Below are 17,354 nucleotides of genomic sequence, written 5' to 3'. Positions count from 1 at the left end.
ATCAAAATTCTGAATAAACCAATAATAGGAAATTAAATTGAAGTAGTGATTTTTTAAAAACTTACCAGCTACAAAAAATCTTATGAATTCACCACTGATTTTTACAAGAACTTCAGGGAAGATCTAATGCCAATACTCTTCCGACTCCTTAATAAAACTGAAAGGGAAGGACTTTTCTCAAAGTCATTACTAGAAGCTAACATTACCCTCATTCCAAAACCAGACAATGACCCAATTAAAAAAGAAAACTACAAGGAAAATTCCTTAATGAACATAGAGACGAAAATTCTCAACAAGCTGGGGATTTAGCTCAGTGGTTCTGCTGCCTGCTTTGCAAGCGTAAGGTCCTGCGTTCAATCGCCTGTACAAAAAAAAAAAAAAATCTCAACAAAGTACTGGTAAACAGAATGGAACAAATCATCAAATAGATCATACATCATAACCAAGCAGGCTTCACCCCAAGGATGCAAGAATGGTTTGACATACATAAATAAATAAGTATAATATATTACATAAATAGGAGCAAGGACAAAAATGACTCAATCATTTCAATAGCTACAGAAAAAGCCCTTAACAAAATCCAACATCCATTCATAATAAAAAACAAAGAAAACCCCCAAAAATAGATATAGGAGTGCATTACCTCAATTTGATAAAAGTAATTTATGAAAAACCTACTGTCAACATCATATTAAATGGAAAAAAGCGGAAAACTTTCCCTCTAAAATCAAGAACAAGACAAGGATATCTACTAGCACTACTCCTTTCAACATAGTACTCGAAACATTAGCAAATGCAATCAGGCAAGAGAAAGAAATAAAACAAATACAATTGCAAAAGGAACAAATCAAATTATCATTTGCAGATGGTATGATCCTCTACATAGAAGACCCAAAATATTCCACCAAAAGATTCCTAGAAAAAATAACCAAATTCAGCAACGCAGCATGATACAGACACAAAAACTAGCAACATTCCTGCATACCGATGAATGCACTAAGAAAACAATACCATTCACAATAGCATCAAGAAAAATTAAATACATAGGAATTAACCTGACCAAGGAAGTGAAAGACCTGTACAACAAAAAGTACAGTAGTATGAAAAAGGAGGTCAAAGAGGTCATTAGAAAATAGAAAAATATTCCCTGTTTCTGAATAGCCAGAACCAATATTGTCAAAATAGCCATACTTCCAAAACTGATATATATGTTTAATGCAACCCCAGTCAAAATACCAAGAGAATTCTTCACAAAACCAGACAAAATACTAAAATTCATAAAGAAACAGAAGAGACTGGAATAGCAAAAGCAACCCTGAGTAACAAGAACAAAGTGAAAGGCATCATAATCTTGGATTTGAAGTCACATTACAAAGCTACAGTGATTTTTTTAAAAAAAAAAAAAGGCATGGCATTGGTGCAAAAATGTGGAACAATGAAACAGAATTGAACTCATTCCTTCAAACTAAAGATTTGTGCCCTTTGACTGACATCTCCCCAAACGTCCCCAGTCCCAGCCACTGGATTCAACTCCTACTCTGCCATGAATTCACCTTTTAAAAATTCCACTTGAGGGCCGGGGATTTAGCTCAGCAGTTCGGTGGCCTGCCTTGCAAGCGCAAGGACCCGAGTTCAATCCCCGGTACCAAAAAAAAATTAAAATTAAAATTAAAAAATAAATAAATAAATAAATAAAAATTCCACTTGTGAGAGCCGGCTGTATCTGTCTTTCTGTGCCTGGTCTATTTCTGCTAATACAACAGCCTTAGATTCGTCGATCTCATCACAAGTGACAAGATTTCCCTTTAAAGATGAGAAGTACGCCACGTTGAGCACACACCCCACTTTCTTTATCTTCTCTTCCACGGATGGACACTTAGCTGTTTCCATGTCTTTGCCGCCGTGAACAGCGCCGCGGTGAGCGTGGGGGTGCGGGTGTCTCTGGCATCCTGAGTCCACGGCGTCTGGACACACACCCACTCGCACTTCGGAAGCAGCTCAACTGATGGGGCAAAACCTCCGCTCACTGAGCTTTTACCTAATGGGATGGACCTGCATCCCACAGTGCACTGAAAGGAAAGGCAAAAGCCCTTTCAGCAGTGAAACTTGGCAAAACCTTTGAAAGAATCATCATTACACGTGACGTACTTGACAAACTGCTTTGCAAAAACATCTGAGAGACCAGAGTTTTAGCTCAGTGGGAAAGTGTTTGCCTAGCACTCCCGAGGCCCAGGAGCCACCCCCAGCAAAAAGGAAAAAAAAATTCTCCACCCGCAGCACCAAAGGAAAAAAAAATCTCTTTGGTTGAAGAGAGGCAGGGTGCTCTACAAACAAAAAGACAGACCCACCCGATGAAAAATTTGGGCTGAAACATGAAGCATTTCAGTGTAACCGGAAAAGGTGAAATTATCCACACGGCAGAATTCTCTATCTCTTACCAGATACCTCCGCATATACAGCGAGAGTGTCTTCTCAATTAAAAAGATTCTGTCCAGACAACCTGAACATTAAAATAAATAATAGTTTATAGCCTAACAAGTCAAACAAGATTCTTTTGAGTTCGTAGTGCTCTACAATTAAATGATTCAATGAGGCAGAAGGAAAAGTCCTTCTTTACCATATGAACTAATAAATGTAGAAGAGAACCTGGGACTTGAAAAGTTTACAACTAGCTCAATCACAGTTGATTGAGCAGTAATCATCCATTTAGTGTGCATAAACTAAGTGGGAATCGTGATAAATAATAAGCCAGTTTTAGCTGGGCGTGGTGGTGCACGCCTGTAATCCCAGCACTGAGGAGGCTGAGGCAGGAGGATCGCTGTGAGTTCAAGACCAGCCTGGGCTACATAGTGAGTTCCAGGTCAGTCTCACTACATAGTGAGACCCTGTCTCAGAAAAACCAAAAAAAAAAAAAAAAATTTTTTTAAATTTAAAAAGTAAACCATTTTTCTTCAAGCTGCTATATTTGGTCTGGCCTGGGTCATGGCAGTACAGTAGGTAACTGGAACACTTTTGAAGTAAGATTGTTCAAGCAAACTCCCCAAGCTGGGCAGTCGTGTACTGCAGCCTCCACTAAGACACATACGGCTACGGCACCACTGAAAGGCACAGCAAGCACAAACACAGACCACATTCCTAAGGCTCAAAAAAACAAAAGATGGGAAATAGCTCATCAATAACTTTTATAGGAATCACATGATGAACTACCAGTGCATTATTAGGATTAAAGAGTTATATTATTCAAATTAATTTCATAGCCAGGCATGGCTGTGTGTGCCCGTCATCTCAGCACTCTGGGGGCCGAGGCAGGGGGATGACAAGTCTGAGCTCAGCCTAAACAAGCTAGCAAGTTACTGAGACTGTGTCTCAAAACTTCAAAATTTTAAAAGGGCTGCGGGTACAGCTCAGTGCGAAGGCCCTGGGTTCAATCTCCAGTACTGCGAAAGAATGTATTTCACCTGTTCTTTTTACCTTTTTTTAATATAGCTACTAGAAATTTTTCAAGTATTTAGGAGTTTATTATACTTCCCTGGGACAGTCCTGAGGTAAAGAGTAGAATGCATTTTTGCCTAGAGACAAAAAACCAACTGTAAGGTCAGACCGAGGCACAATTGAGACCACCAAGGCAGGCAAAGTCTAAGCAACAGGCAGTGAGTTTATTGCCATCTGGGTACAGGTGGGCCAAGGGCGAGAAGGCCGTTGGCAGTGAGAGGAGAGTGCCCGTGGTTGAGATGGGGCATTTTAGGTAAGGAAGGGGGACTGGTGGAGAGGGTGGAAATGTTTAGAGTCCCTTGGGTGATGGGCCTGGGGCTGGCTGATAAACAGGGCAGTGGTGAGTGCAGCAGGCAGCTGCTGGCTTCTTGCTACCTCTGTGCTCCTGTGCTCCTGCGGGTAGCGGGTCTGTTGGGCAGGGGTCTGGCTTGGGCGGGAGGATCTGTCATCAACCAACAGACCTGACAGAATAAAACCATCTCACCTTGTGAATAAAATAATGATAGTAGTATTTATAGGTATGTCTAAAAGCACATCATACATTCACTAACTGACTTAATCCTCACAACAATCCCACTGTTATTGTTCTCGTGTCACAAATGAGAATCCTGAGCCACAGCAGCAGGAAGCAGCCTGCCCAGGGCCACACAGCACATCAAGGATTCTGACTGGCCAGGCCTCAGCTGAACGGTCGCTTAGATCATTGCCCAAGTTCCCCAGCTTGGACACCCTGCTGGCAAATGTCACTGTCCGCATTTCCTCAGCCACCCATGTTTAAAACACAGTCATCTTGATCCAGGTTAATGTCAGTGGGCTACCAGGACCTATGGGCTCTGGAAGCCCCAGGGCCATTTCCCGGAAAGAAGCAAGGGGACTTCCTCCTGCCACAGGGAGAGTGTGTGCAAGCCCAGCACCCTCCACAGGGCCCCACAGTGGAATAAAGTAGAAAAAATTAAACCAGTGAGCTGCTCCCCAACAAACCAGTGCCCTCTGCCCCTGAGAGGTATTTAGTTCTCGTCACCTTAGGATAAGTCCTAAGGGGCTGACCTTTCTGTCAGCTCAGGGATGAGAAAGCAATGTGCTTCCTTCCCACCCAGCTCTAACACAGTCGACCTCCCACTACCGGCAAAATCACCCACAAGGGGTGGGGGAGTAGGATTTATTTTTGTCCAAGTGACATCAAGCCAGGAGAAAGCAGAAAGCAGCTGGGAGTCTGCATTGCAAATAAACCTTGTAGGTTGGCTAATCTGAGGGCAAGCATTCTGGCCATTCAGAACGAGCTCACCAGATTTGAAGTACAAGAAATCTTATTTTGATATAGGAATGCTATAAGGATCCCCAAATGATAGAAGGGAAATACTGTAACTCCCAACCTGTTAGGTGTCTGATACGCCGAGTTCATGGTCCCTAAAACTGAAGGATGAATTCTAAGAACAGTGGAAGTTCAGAGTAGGAAATGTTTGTTGAGAGAAAGATAGCTTCTGTCGAAGAGAGGCAGAAGTGGACTCGGAAAGTAGGGTGCCTGGGAGCCCACTACTCAAAGAAGTTTTACAGAGCAAAATCACGATAGGTACAAAATTACAAGGTGGGCATAAGGTGGGACACAACTATGGTCAACCAGTAAGATTACAAGTGCAGTTGCTTATGAGACTGGTCCCACGGGAAAGCAAGTCACCCAGCAAGTTGTGCATGGAGAGAATAAGAATCTTTCCCAGAAAGGATGGGTCAGGGTCGTTTCCTGGAAGCAGTGGGTCAGGAGGTCTTGGTCCCCCATCTAGGTACTTGATGCTTATTTGGAATATAAATTACTGTCCTTCATCCCCGGGGAAGTAGGTGTAGTCTGGCCTTCAACAAATGCACCTCCACCCACAGTTGTTAAGGCGTCCCATCTTCCACACTCCTAGCCCTGCCTGACTGCCTATAATATTTCTACCTAACTTAGCTGTCTATAGTAATTTCATGGTAGAGCTTTTTTTTGAAATGTCGCTTTTAGTCACACCAGACTTCTGAAAGGTTTTCTCATTTGAGGGAAGTTGGAAGAGTTGGTCAGCTGCGTGGCGGGCTCCCAGTACCACATAACCACAGATGCTCACAGAACCAAGAAAGAGTCAGAAAGAGAAGCTCCACCCAAAGCCAGAGAGCAAGCACAGACGTCCCACCCTCCCCTACTCCTGCTGGATCCAGGGAGTGACTCAGAAGACACATGGACAGACCAACTGAGGGCCTACTCATTGGTCTCACACATCCTTATTAAAAGGGCAACTTTAAATATTTAACTTTTTTTTTTAACTTCTTGTCTCTCCTCTAAATTTACAAATACAGCCTGGAATTTCTCAGGCGTTTATTAAGTCCTAGCGCAGGACTTACTTGAAAATCTTACCATCTTAGCAATAATTTAGCCGCACTGAACTATAAAGTCAGGGGCAGAGGGTGGAGACAGTGTAAGTGGGGAATAATAACCTCTTTCTCTGCTGTTGCTAGGCTGAGAACTAAATAGATAGTATTTGCAAACTGTTGTGAACATTTTTTTCCTTTTGATGAGTCTCCTTTCAGAGAAGGGGGGGGAATTCTCAGCACTTCTTCAAAAGTGGCCTGGCACTCTCTTAAATAGCTAAAGACACTGTTATGTAAAGTTCTTCCTTATTCTAGGTAAGTCTGTAAAACTCTTATCGTCCTGGTGCATAACCAGAGAAACCCTCCCTGTTCTCACCTCCCCTACATCCCCAGGGCGCCTCTGAAGAAACCTTGTGTGAAGGTGTCACACTTGGCAGTCTGAGAACTGGTCATTTGACTTACAAATAAGAGTCAGAGCTATTTTTAAATTGTGTAATAAGCATGCACAAAAACTAACCTTTCCTTAACTTTTCAAACACACTCTATAATATCATATTGCTGCCTCTTCTGACATCTGTTCTCAACAAATACCTCTAGAGAATCACTGAGGAGAAAGAGTAGTGTGTAATTGGAAATCCAACCAGCTCCAGAAATACTCTCTATGAAGAAAAAGTGGACTTTCTGCTCTATAAATGTATCTGGCCTGACATTGTTTGCTGCTTAATTATCTTTGCGGCCTTTTGCAATCCAGTCATGAGTGGTCATGAGTTTACTATCACTATGTTTCACTTAAAATTTTAACCTATTTATCAATTTTTTAAATACTCTGCTGCATCTTCTTTGATACACAGATTGGACAGGATGACAGGGAGGGTTTCCACCACAAATCTGACAGTTTAATGTCATTTTCAGGCTAAACAACTATTCTGTGAATAGATTCTTTGCAGAAAATACAATTATTTCAAGCAAAACAAAACAAAATTGTCTCATACAGTTTTGTCTCGTATAGACCCCTCTTGTTTTTTCCCTCCTGTCTCTCCTTGCTTACAAATATCTCAATAAATATGAGTTTTACGTAACATTTTATTCTACTTAGACTGTTTAGCAAAGTCAGATCAAAAACCTACAAAAAGTAAAGTCAATAAAACAGTACAGTGTAAACTAAATGCTAGGTTAAGTACAAATGAAAACCCAAGAGTCAGGCAAGGATTTTGGCTGATTCGATGCCTAGGACATTTATTATGGGCAGTAAGGTAAATCTGGCCAGGCTTGTTTTTTTTTTTTTTAATTCATGAACTAAGAATGCTTTTGCATTTTTAAATAGTTGGAGGGGATTAAAAGAATGATTTGGGTTGTTTGGTTTTTTTGGGACAGTTCTGGGGATTGAACCCAAGACCTTCACAATGAGCTGCATTCCTGGCCCTTTTTTGTTTATTTGTTTTTGAGACAGGGTCTCACTAAATTGCTAAATTTCCCAGGCTGGGCTCAACCTTTCAGTATTCCTGCCTCAGCCTCCCACAGTGCTGAGATCACAGGCAGAAGAGAAATGCTGTTTTGTGATGAGTCAAAATTATACAATCTCTGAATTTCAGCCTCTGTTAACCAAGTTCCACTGGTACCCAGCTGTGCCCGCTTTTTATGTGCTGTCTAGGGTTGCTCTCCGGCTACAGAGTGGAGTAGGTGCAATAAAGACCACGAGGTCAAGCAGAACCTACAATTTACCCTTTCCAAAATGTCCCCAGGACATAAAATCAACATTAAAGAATAAATAGCTCCTCCGTACACAAATAACAAGCTAGCTGTGAAAGAAATCAGGAAAACAATTCCATTCACAATAGCTTCAAAACATGAAATACAGGGTTGGGGATGTGGCTCAGTGGCACCGCGCCTGCCTGGCAAGCGCAAGGTCCTGAGTTCAATCCCTGGTACTAAAATAAAACACCTAGGGATCAACTTAACCAAGGAAACAAAAGAGTGCAATCGTGAAAATCACAGAGTAAAGAAAGCAATTGAAAAAGGCCCTGGAAGATGGAAAGCGCCGCCATGTTCATGCGTGGCGGAATAATATTGTCCAAGTCGCCGTATTACCAAAAGTGATCCATAGACTCGATGCGATCGCCATCAAATCCCAAAGACATCTTTCACTAGAGAGGAACGATCCTAAAATCCATGTGAAAACGCAAAAGACCCAGAACAGCCAAAGTGATCCTAAGCATAAAAAGAAAGGCTGGTTGTGACCTTCTCTCTCTTACCCATGTTACTGCTAACTCAAGCCCCTGTCCCGCCACGCAGACAACCAACAGTGAAATTATCACAGGACACACACACACACACACACACACACACACACACACACACCCCACACTTGCAGGCACATTGAGTGGATTCATCCAGCTCTCTAACCCAGGAAACCCAGCTTGATCCAGAATCCGTCAGCACAGCGCTCCAACCAACCGCTCCGCTAACTCACAATGCACACAGAATGAAGCCTGCTTTCCTTCCCTGGGAGAACAGAGAAACAAGAACTTAGTGTGGTCCCTAAATGTTTGTTACCCAGCACTGTGCCCTATACAGTTGGGTGCATAATAAATGTATAAAATGTTCAAAATAATAAATATCCTATCTGTATGTTCCTGGGGAGATTTTACACCAATTACAGCATAGTTTGTAATACTAAATCATTTCTGCCAGCCATGTTTTCGGGCATGTAAATCCCAAACACTGCCTCGCCAAAAGGAAACCACAAGGTGAGTGCTGAAAAAATCCTTTCCTCCCCACATATTTCCAACCTCCTGCCCACTCTGGTTTTCACATTTTTGTTCATGAATCAGTCCTTCCGAACTACAAATCCACGGACCAGCCCACTAGCTACCTACTGCAGTTCGCCTCACCAAATCTTCTTTCACCAATTCACCCTGAGTCTTGCAAGGGAAGAAAGGCAACTCGGAGAATCTTCCTGAGGAGAGTAAAGAAAAGGATGCAGCAAGACCAGTGCCCAGATCCCAACCCCATCCCTTCGGACCCAAGGAATTACCCACTCCTCACTTTCACGTGACCCACTTTTATCTATCCAGTGTCTTTTAAGAAACCAGTCACTGGGTTGGGACAGAGAAGTGAGGTGTGTTATTTACATGTACCGACTCCCTGCAATGAATAGAATCATTATATATTGCAAACATGTTGCTAATAAAAATTTTTTAAATAATAATAAAAGGGCTGGAGCTATAGCTCAGTGTACAGTCCCTAGGTTCAGTCCCCTGTACCACAGACCATGATTTTAAAAATCCACCTCGCCAGGAACAGTGGTGCACACCTGTAATCCCAGCACTCTAGGAGGCTGAGGCAGGAGTAGCATAAGTTCAAGTCCAGCCTGGGCAGCTTAATGACTCAGCAAGACCCTGTCTCAAAGTAAAAATAAAAAGGGCTAGAGATGTAGCTCAGAGGAAAGTTCTAATTTCATCTACAGTACGAAAAAAGAAAAAAGAAATCACTTCTCTAACTGCCAAACTTCTCAAGAGAGTGAAATCGTAGTCACTTATTTTTCTCACCCCCCATTTATTCCTTAAAAGTTGCTTTTGGTCTCAGCATTCAACTTAAAACCATTCCCTTCTGGGTCACCATATCCTTTCCTCCGTCTTCATCTTCTCTTCTCTGATCTTCTGGGCCCCTTGGTACCATTAAAATCTTCCAAAGCGGGCATGGTGGCACACACCTGTGATCCCAGCACTCAGGAGGCTGAGGCAGGAGAATCACCACCAGTTCTAGGCCAGCCTGGGCTACATAACAAGACTCTGCCTCAAAAAACAAAGCAACCTTCCTCCTCCAAAGTTCCTTTTCCAAGGCATCGCACTCTTCAGTCGGCTCCTCCCCGACTGATCATTAGCAGCCCTTTCACTGGCTTCTTCTCTGGCCCCTTCACTTCTGCTATTGGCCTCATTCTGCCCTTATGCTGTCTCTCTTGGGTACCTCCTGTACCCTCAGGATTTCAAATATTATGTCTCCTTTAAAACAATGTCTTCACCTGTTTCTCCGGCAGTAATTTCAAATTATCTGGACATCTCCACCTAAGACACTCATATCAGAAGCAGAATGAAACATCTTCTCAGAAAACACATACAAAACCATTCTCTTGTCAGGCACGGTGCACACCTGTAATCTCGGCACTCTGGGAGACTGAGGCAAGAGGATCACAAGTTCAAACCCAGCCTGGGTAACTTCACAACTTTGTGAGACCGTCTCAAGATAAAAAATAAGAAGGGCTGACGATGTGAAGCCCTTCCATGTGAAGGCTGTGTTCAATCGTCAGTAGCACAGGTGCGCACACGCGCGCACACTCGCCACTGCTGTCTCCTGCTCATGTCCATGACTGAGCCAGCAGCTGTCCCCCAGCACATCCCTCCCTTCTCTCCTATGCAAAGTGCCAGTTCCTGGCAGATGCCAAACGTGGAGCCGAGGTGGGACATTACGAATGGACCTCTGCATCCCTCCAGAAACATAAGGTAACAGAGCAGGCACAGAGTTATACACAGGAAGCACTGTTTGCGAACCACAGAGAGCTTTTTATACAAACAAGAAATGAAAACTCCAGCTTGCTGCCCTGTATGTGCGTGCGTACGTGTGGTAACAGCGTTCACCCAGTCTTTCAAGCCAGAAATCGTATCCAATTTATTTTAACTGATACTACAACTTAGTATCCACTGAGCAGTCCCTGTGCGCTTTTAATTTTACATATTATTCTTCTGGAACCTACAATATTCTCCTTCCTGTGATTCCCTAACCTCCCCACACATTTATGTTTCATACACAACAAGACAGTCAATGGATAGTAAGTTGATGAAGGGAAATGTCTTTGGGAAAACTACTAGTTTCAGCACTCTAAAGCCATCTTAACAGAACATAAAGGATAAACAGCAACCCCGCCCAAGTTCCTCCAGGATTTGATTTCTATTTCCACCCAGCCCTCCAGTGAGTCACAAAAATGGTGAGTCATTCAGTACTAGAAGAGAAGCACAAGTTTAACTGGAGTTTAAAGAATCAGCATGTTCGCTTTCAACTTCACCCAATCCTTGATGCACACTTGAGCCCCAAGGGATGTCTCCCTGCTGCTGAAAACGGCCACCACTGCTTAGGGGAGGGCCTTGGAAGGCAAAGGAAAGCCTGGTAAATCACCACAGACTTGCACAGGCACATAACTCGCTCAGGGCTTCCATACTTGGTCGAGTACAATTTGTGAGACACAAGGCTGTACTTTTCTCATGTTAATGTGGCCGAGAATCACCCAGGAGAGTGGCTGAGCATAAAATTTAGGTGCCTGTACCTTACCCATGTCTCAAGGGTGGCTGAAATCTGCATTTTTAATAACACACACTTGGAGAAGCACAGCAATAGAATTTCGTGTTTTAAAGAACTGTTGATGCTCCTACTCCAGCCCTGCCCCATGCAGAACCATTAGTCCATACAGCTAATGAACAGCTCCACCTCCACGAGCTGAAACAAGACACCTTCATCGATGTGCACAGAAGCACTTTCTAAACTGCTTTCTTCCATATCAGAAGATCAACATTTGCAAAAACATCGTAGGTCTTACACACAGACCCCACACATTATGGAAGCTTCCTACAGAGCAATGAAAATAGCAGAGGGCTAAAGATCAGGAAGCCTACAATCTGTGTGCAGGTTCGCCACCAAGCAGCAATATGACTCTGGGCAGGTCCTCAAACACAATACCTCTCTTCTGTCTCCTCAGCAGAAAGTAGCCCATTGGTTGGCTTTTCTCTGAGGTCCCTTCCAGCTCCAAAATTCTATGAAGCTCCTAAGAAGTTAGCGGCAAACTGGCATTTCATCTCATAATTCTTAGATTCAAACTAGACTTCATTAGATCTAAGATTAAACTACTGTAAGCAACCGTGAAAATGACTTCAGAGGAAGGTAACAATACAGCATTGCATCACCGTGCCTGCCTTGCAAGCACAAGTTCGATCCCCAGTACCAAAAAGAAAATGGCATCAATATCCCAAAATGAAGCCAGGCATGGCTCACACCTATACACCCAGCACTTGGGAGGCTGAGGCCGGAGGATCACAAGTTCAAAGCCAAGCCAAGTTGCACAGCAAATTCAAGGCCAACCTGGACTTCTTATCAAAACCTTGTTTCAAAAAGAAAGAAAAGAAATCCCCCTATGAGGCAAACAAAAAACGTTTCAGCCTTTCTCCTACAAGCAGGTAAAAAACCTTATGGGTTTGGGGGTATCCAGTGGCAGAGCACTTGCCTCACATGCACAAGGCCCTGAGCTCATTCCGCGGGACCACAAAACAAAAACAAAGAAAGAAACAAAATAAAACCCCCGCAAAAAGTTATACAACCTAAACCTCAGACAGAATTAAGTTCAACATCTGTTAATTTAAGTTGGTTAAGTCAGGAAAATTGCTCTCTCCTAACCTCAGTTTCTTCATTTCCAAGATGACGATAACAGTGCCTACTTCATAGGACTGTAAAAATTAAATATTGTGCATAAAGTCCCTGGCACTAAAAAGAAACTCAATATGCTGTGTGTTAACTCACTTCCCTCCCTCGTCAGTATTCTACCTTTTATAGCGTTCCCAGTTCAAGATCATCAATAATTGCCTTTGACATTAATTGGTGCTCTTCTCTTCAAATAACAATAGCTACCATTTTCTGGAAGAATTCCTGCGTGTTGAGGGTTTTAAATATGCTACCACATTTAATCCTTACAATCAGCACGTACTTGTATGAGGCAGAAACCACTGCGGTGTTTTGCCCCTGACAGAACGGAAGCCTGATGAGATTATGATGCCCACAGCCCCGGCTTCCAGGTAGCCTGGTTCTGAATCCAAGCACAGTGACGACACGGGGGTCCCTCATCCTCAGGCAGTAGCTACTTGTCAATATACACAGCTCCGCACAGACATGTGAATGAAGAGCCAACGCCCTTTCTCATCCCCAGGGAACCTCAGCCTGCCTGTGGAAACCTGTCTGGGAGACACGCCTACACATTGCTCATTACCCGCTTTCACAAGAACCACGGAGCTGATTTGGATCTGGGCAGCGGGAGTGTACATGCAGGGCTTTGTTTCCACCAGAAAGCCATCCTTAATTGAACTGAATGGGTTGTTGGTTTGTTGTTGTTTTTTTTAAGCTTTTCAGCTAATACATCAAATCTTTAAAATTTTTCACCCCTATCTGACCAAGATGGAAAAGAAAATACTCCATCGTAAAAGTGAGAAAGACAATAAAAGACAAAGCAGATTTTTTTTTTTAATTCTTAAAAACTAGAAAGTAAACACACGCCATTAACTCTCCAGTATTCTAAGGAAAAGAAATAGCAAGTGACCAAGGAGACTGAGGCAGGAGGATCGCCTAGAGCCTGAGGCCAGCCTGGAATACACAGGGAGTTCAAGGCCAGCCTGAAATGCATCGTGAGAACCTGTGGCGGATGAACTTGGAAGGCCCAGATGAATTGAATCAGCACAGTCTGGGCGTGGAGGACCCACATGAGGACCTCTGCCAACAGCATTAAAAGAGAAGTGGAGAGGAAAATCACTCGCTGTTGACTTTCTGGGAGAAGCTTGCCATGGCTGGTTTTCCTGATGCGAACTTGGCTGTTCTCATCTTTGGAAGCGCTCAGGTCCTCGCTGGGAATGGCCACTGTTCTCATCGGGGAAGCTCTGAGCGTCACTTCCTGGCTGTGGTGCGGACCCTTCACCCGGCCGGAGCTGGCTTTCTAGTTTCCAGCACTGGCCTTTGGGCCTTCCCGGTGCAGATCCTCGGTAAGGACTTGCATGAGACACTGCTGTGGGCTTTGGCCTCCTGCTAAACTTGTGCAGGACACTGCTGTGGGACCCAGGCCCTCGGCTGGATTCTCTGGGTCTCTAGTACACAGACCTCTTGCGCTCCTCTGCCTTTGACTTTTTGGGTGAATAGTATAAAATAATCCTATAAATGATGCGCCCTGTCTTAAATCTATTCCCTTGCAAACAATGACTACAACCCCTTGTCTCAAAAAACAAAAACAGACAAAAACAGGCATCAATACATTTTACAGAACTCCAAAACCTTCTTTCTCTAAAGAGCTAGTATTCACCAAAAATAAAAAAATAATAATAATCAGTCCCAGTAAACATAGGACTGATGTATTTTTAAAATAAATTGTAATACCACCAGTGCTCCTGGTCTTAAGTATGGAAACATAAATAAAATTTCCCCCACGTTTGTCAAGCAAACAAATGAACTCTTCCCTAAGGAAAGTGTTTTTCTGCCTTTATTAAAGCACATTCTACAATCTTAATCTTTTGGTATTACTATTTCTGACATAAATTCAGCAAGAAATACATTCTGGTTACAGTGAGAACCCCTTCCAGTGCATCTGGGGGATTTCTGAGAAGCCCAGGCCTGCTGGGAACAAGCACTCAAAGACAGACCCTCTGCTCAGTTCTGCTAGAAGACAAATCTCCTCCTGGGGACCTCACAGAAAACCAATGAAGCAATCAGATCTCAGATGCATTTGTTTGTGTTATGTGATGAAGGGAAAAAATACAAAACAAAGTAGAAATTCTATGAAGATGCAGACGCTGCAGATCTAGAAGTCTTGATTCATCGACTTATCGTTACAACTGGAGAAGTCAGATAAAGCAAAACGTGTGAGGACAGGGAGAGAGAAATGGCTTGATTCTTATGTCCTCGTGTTACAGGAAGCACCTGCTCTGACAACAATACTCCAGCCCCTGATCACAGAGAGGCACTCTGCTCCGTAAGAGGGAAAATGCTCCTGGTTGGCAATGGCAGCCTCGATGAAACTGTCTAAGACAAGTAAGTCAGAATCCACTGTGAAAGGAGGAGCATTTTCCTTGTTTCCTTTTCGAGATCCATTCTGCCGCTAGGATGGAGTTTTCCAACCCAGTCTTGAGTAGTTCCTGATCCTACCCAGGGGTAGAGGATGAGTGACCCTTCCAAAATAAAAATATCTAAGAATAAAGTTAAAAACTAAGCCACAGGCCATGTATCTTCAGAAGAGAGACTGATAAAGGAGACTGGAGAAACAACAGTAGTAGGAGAGATTCTAGAAGAAGAGTATGTAAATACCCAAGCAAAGCTAAATATTTATCAAAATCCTGTAATTCTGGACCTCTGAATTGCAGTAAAACTACCATACTAGTAGAGCCAAAATTGCCAGGTTTTGTTTTTTAGGGGGGCTTTAGGGGTTTTGTTTGGCTTGTTTTGTAGTGGTGATCGAAGTCAGGACCTTGTGTTTGCAAGGCAGGCACAGCACCACCGAGCTAAATCCCCAGCCCCACAACAAGAATTATTGTTCTTAATGGACAAACAACAGATGTGGAACTGTCTTAAGTACTACCTCCCATGGCTTAATACTTCAGGGTTTTCATAAGACCAGGATGTACTGATTTTGAGAAATGACAGTTCCGTGCCACAAGTTCGGTCTGCCCCGGTGATGCTTTCTACACCTCTTCTTCAGTATTATTACACTAACAACTCCTGGGCACTGAGCGCCTAACAGGTGTTACAGAACTCTGTCCAGAAAGGACACTTTTGTTACCTATGGGGAAACTTATGCTCAGAGCAACCAGGTAACCTGTCCAAAACCATATAACTAGCATGTGGTGGAGGTGCTAGGACTCAATTTGAATCAAGAATTAACCTACAGTTTGTCTCCAGGGAAACAGGACCCCCACCTCCCCGACACTGTTCCTGTAAGCTGACAAAGAGGCCTGTCTCCCATGAACACCCCTCTTCCTGACTCTGATCTGAAACTTACTCATCCAGCCAGTCAGCTTGCAGCAGAGAAAGATCCACACATGCAATTAAGCTTGTATTGTATCTCATTTGGCAATAACATTAATTTCTCTAAGTGGGCAGAGATCAATGTATATAAAGAACTATTGTAGAATCTCATCCAGCCTTCACCATGTGCCTTTAAATGATTTTTTTTAATAACTCAACATTACAGGAATTTATGCCGCCGTTTCTGACCTCTAACAAATATCTAAACATGCTTCCAATTAATAGTTTATATTTAGGTGGTAGAGTCGTGAGTGACTTGGGTTTAGCTCTTGCAAGTAGGGAAATTTTCAATAAATGTTCATTTTAGTGAAAAACAATGTAAGCAAGGACCCCTAAAATTGTTTTTCCCTTAGCATTTAAAAAGAAGGCATTCATTGATCCAAATATAATTTTAGACCAGATTAGAACTCAGACTGGAAAGCGGAGCGCACGTGCCAGCCTCCGTCTCCAGCCTCCTGCGCCTTTGACGTGGACGCCATGGCAAGAGCCACCCCCAAAGCTTGGGCCATACAGACCTCCGAGTGAGGATCTGCGCTGTCCCCACCGTCTGGGAACCACGTGTTGATGACACAGCCACAGGGGGAAGGAACCCGTCTCTGGAAGAGCCGGAAGGAAGACACCACGTGAGCGGGACCTAAGTGTGAGTCACTGCAGTTTGGGGTTCCTGTGCTCCCTCGCTTCACCAGCACACTGGGATTGTTCCTGCCGAAGAGTGAGGCCGAGAGGTTTCTCTCACCTTTCTCAAAGACTCCTTCTGCTTCCAGGACTGCGACGGTCAGGTTTGACGCCCTCTTGAGCAGCTCAGCCTTCACCGTGACCTGCGGGGGGCTGCGTTCCAGCAGCTCAACCCCGACAGTCACATTTCCTCCAGGTCTGATGGTCGCTGGAGCTGTCACCAAAAAGCTGGGCCTGGGGAGCCCCAACAAGGGGAAACACAGTTTGTTATCTTCACACTTGCACTCTTTTGTGACCCTCGGATTTTATAGACAGCGAAGAAACTCCCCACCCTGTGCCTACTGCACACGGGACTGTTAACATTGCCCCGCACTCTATTCAGCAGTGCATGGAAATACCACTGAAACAAGAATAATCCCAAAACAATTACAGTGCAGTGCCTGTGTGCTGATGCGCCTGTTATAACCACCAATGGCTCAACAGGAGGCACCGTGCAAGTGGCTCACACAGGACGTGCAGATGTGGTCAGCAAAGCACAAGCCCCCAGCTTTTTCTTTACAGACAACCTCATCCCAGTGGGATTATGGTCTTGGCTCTTTAAAAAAAAAAAAAAAAAAAGCAGACTAGGACTTTTGCCTGTTTCTTATTAAAACTTCTGTGCTGCGCATCACACAAAAAAAGAATGGTCTCATGCCGCTAACGGAAACACAGCTGGAAAGGAACCTCCAGGGGTGGGAATCCCAGCACAGCATGAAAGACTCTGGAATATTCCGGATATAGAAAGTACACCAGAGCGCACAGTGACCTGAAGCCACCTAGAGTCCCCGGGACGGAGACCAGGCTGCACCGCGCTTAGTCTCCTGGAGCCCTGGGTCCCGGCTCCCACCCGAAACCCTAACCCTGGCCGAACCCTAATACCACGCGCAGCGTTTGGTCTCCGCAGCCCCAGGCCCTGACGTCGACCCCGACGCTAAATCCTAAATCCAGCCCTTACGACAACGCTAACCCGGACGCCGACCTAACCCGCCCCACGCCCC

The 17,354-nt window shown here is 44.0% G+C and overlaps 1 protein-coding gene across 1 annotated transcript in view; it reads right to left on the bottom strand.

Annotated features, from left to right (window-relative positions):
• Cd109 (CD109 molecule) overlaps window positions 1-16,680 on the bottom strand; it is a 122,604-nt gene extending 105,924 nt beyond the window's left edge. Inside the window, exons 1-2 of the mRNA XM_010641203.2 lie at window positions 16,649-16,680; window positions 16,379-16,551 (exon numbers count right to left, since the gene is read on the bottom strand). Of these exons, the coding sequence (XP_010639505.1) occupies window positions 16,379-16,551; window positions 16,649-16,680 (205 nt within the window). The remainder of the gene's footprint in view (window positions 1-16,378; window positions 16,552-16,648) is intronic.
• Between the last annotated feature and the right edge of the window lie 674 nt (window positions 16,681-17,354).

The sequence above is a fragment of the Fukomys damarensis genome, unplaced genomic scaffold, assembly GCF_012274545.1.
Source record: "Fukomys damarensis isolate Sample0158 unplaced genomic scaffold, DMR_v1.0_HiC HiC_scaffold_27, whole genome shotgun sequence".
In the NCBI taxonomy this organism is placed as follows: Eukaryota; Metazoa; Chordata; class Mammalia; order Rodentia; family Bathyergidae; genus Fukomys; species Fukomys damarensis.
The sequence above is the reverse complement of the archived record's forward strand: the minus strand, read 5'-3'. Positions and strand labels throughout refer to the sequence as shown.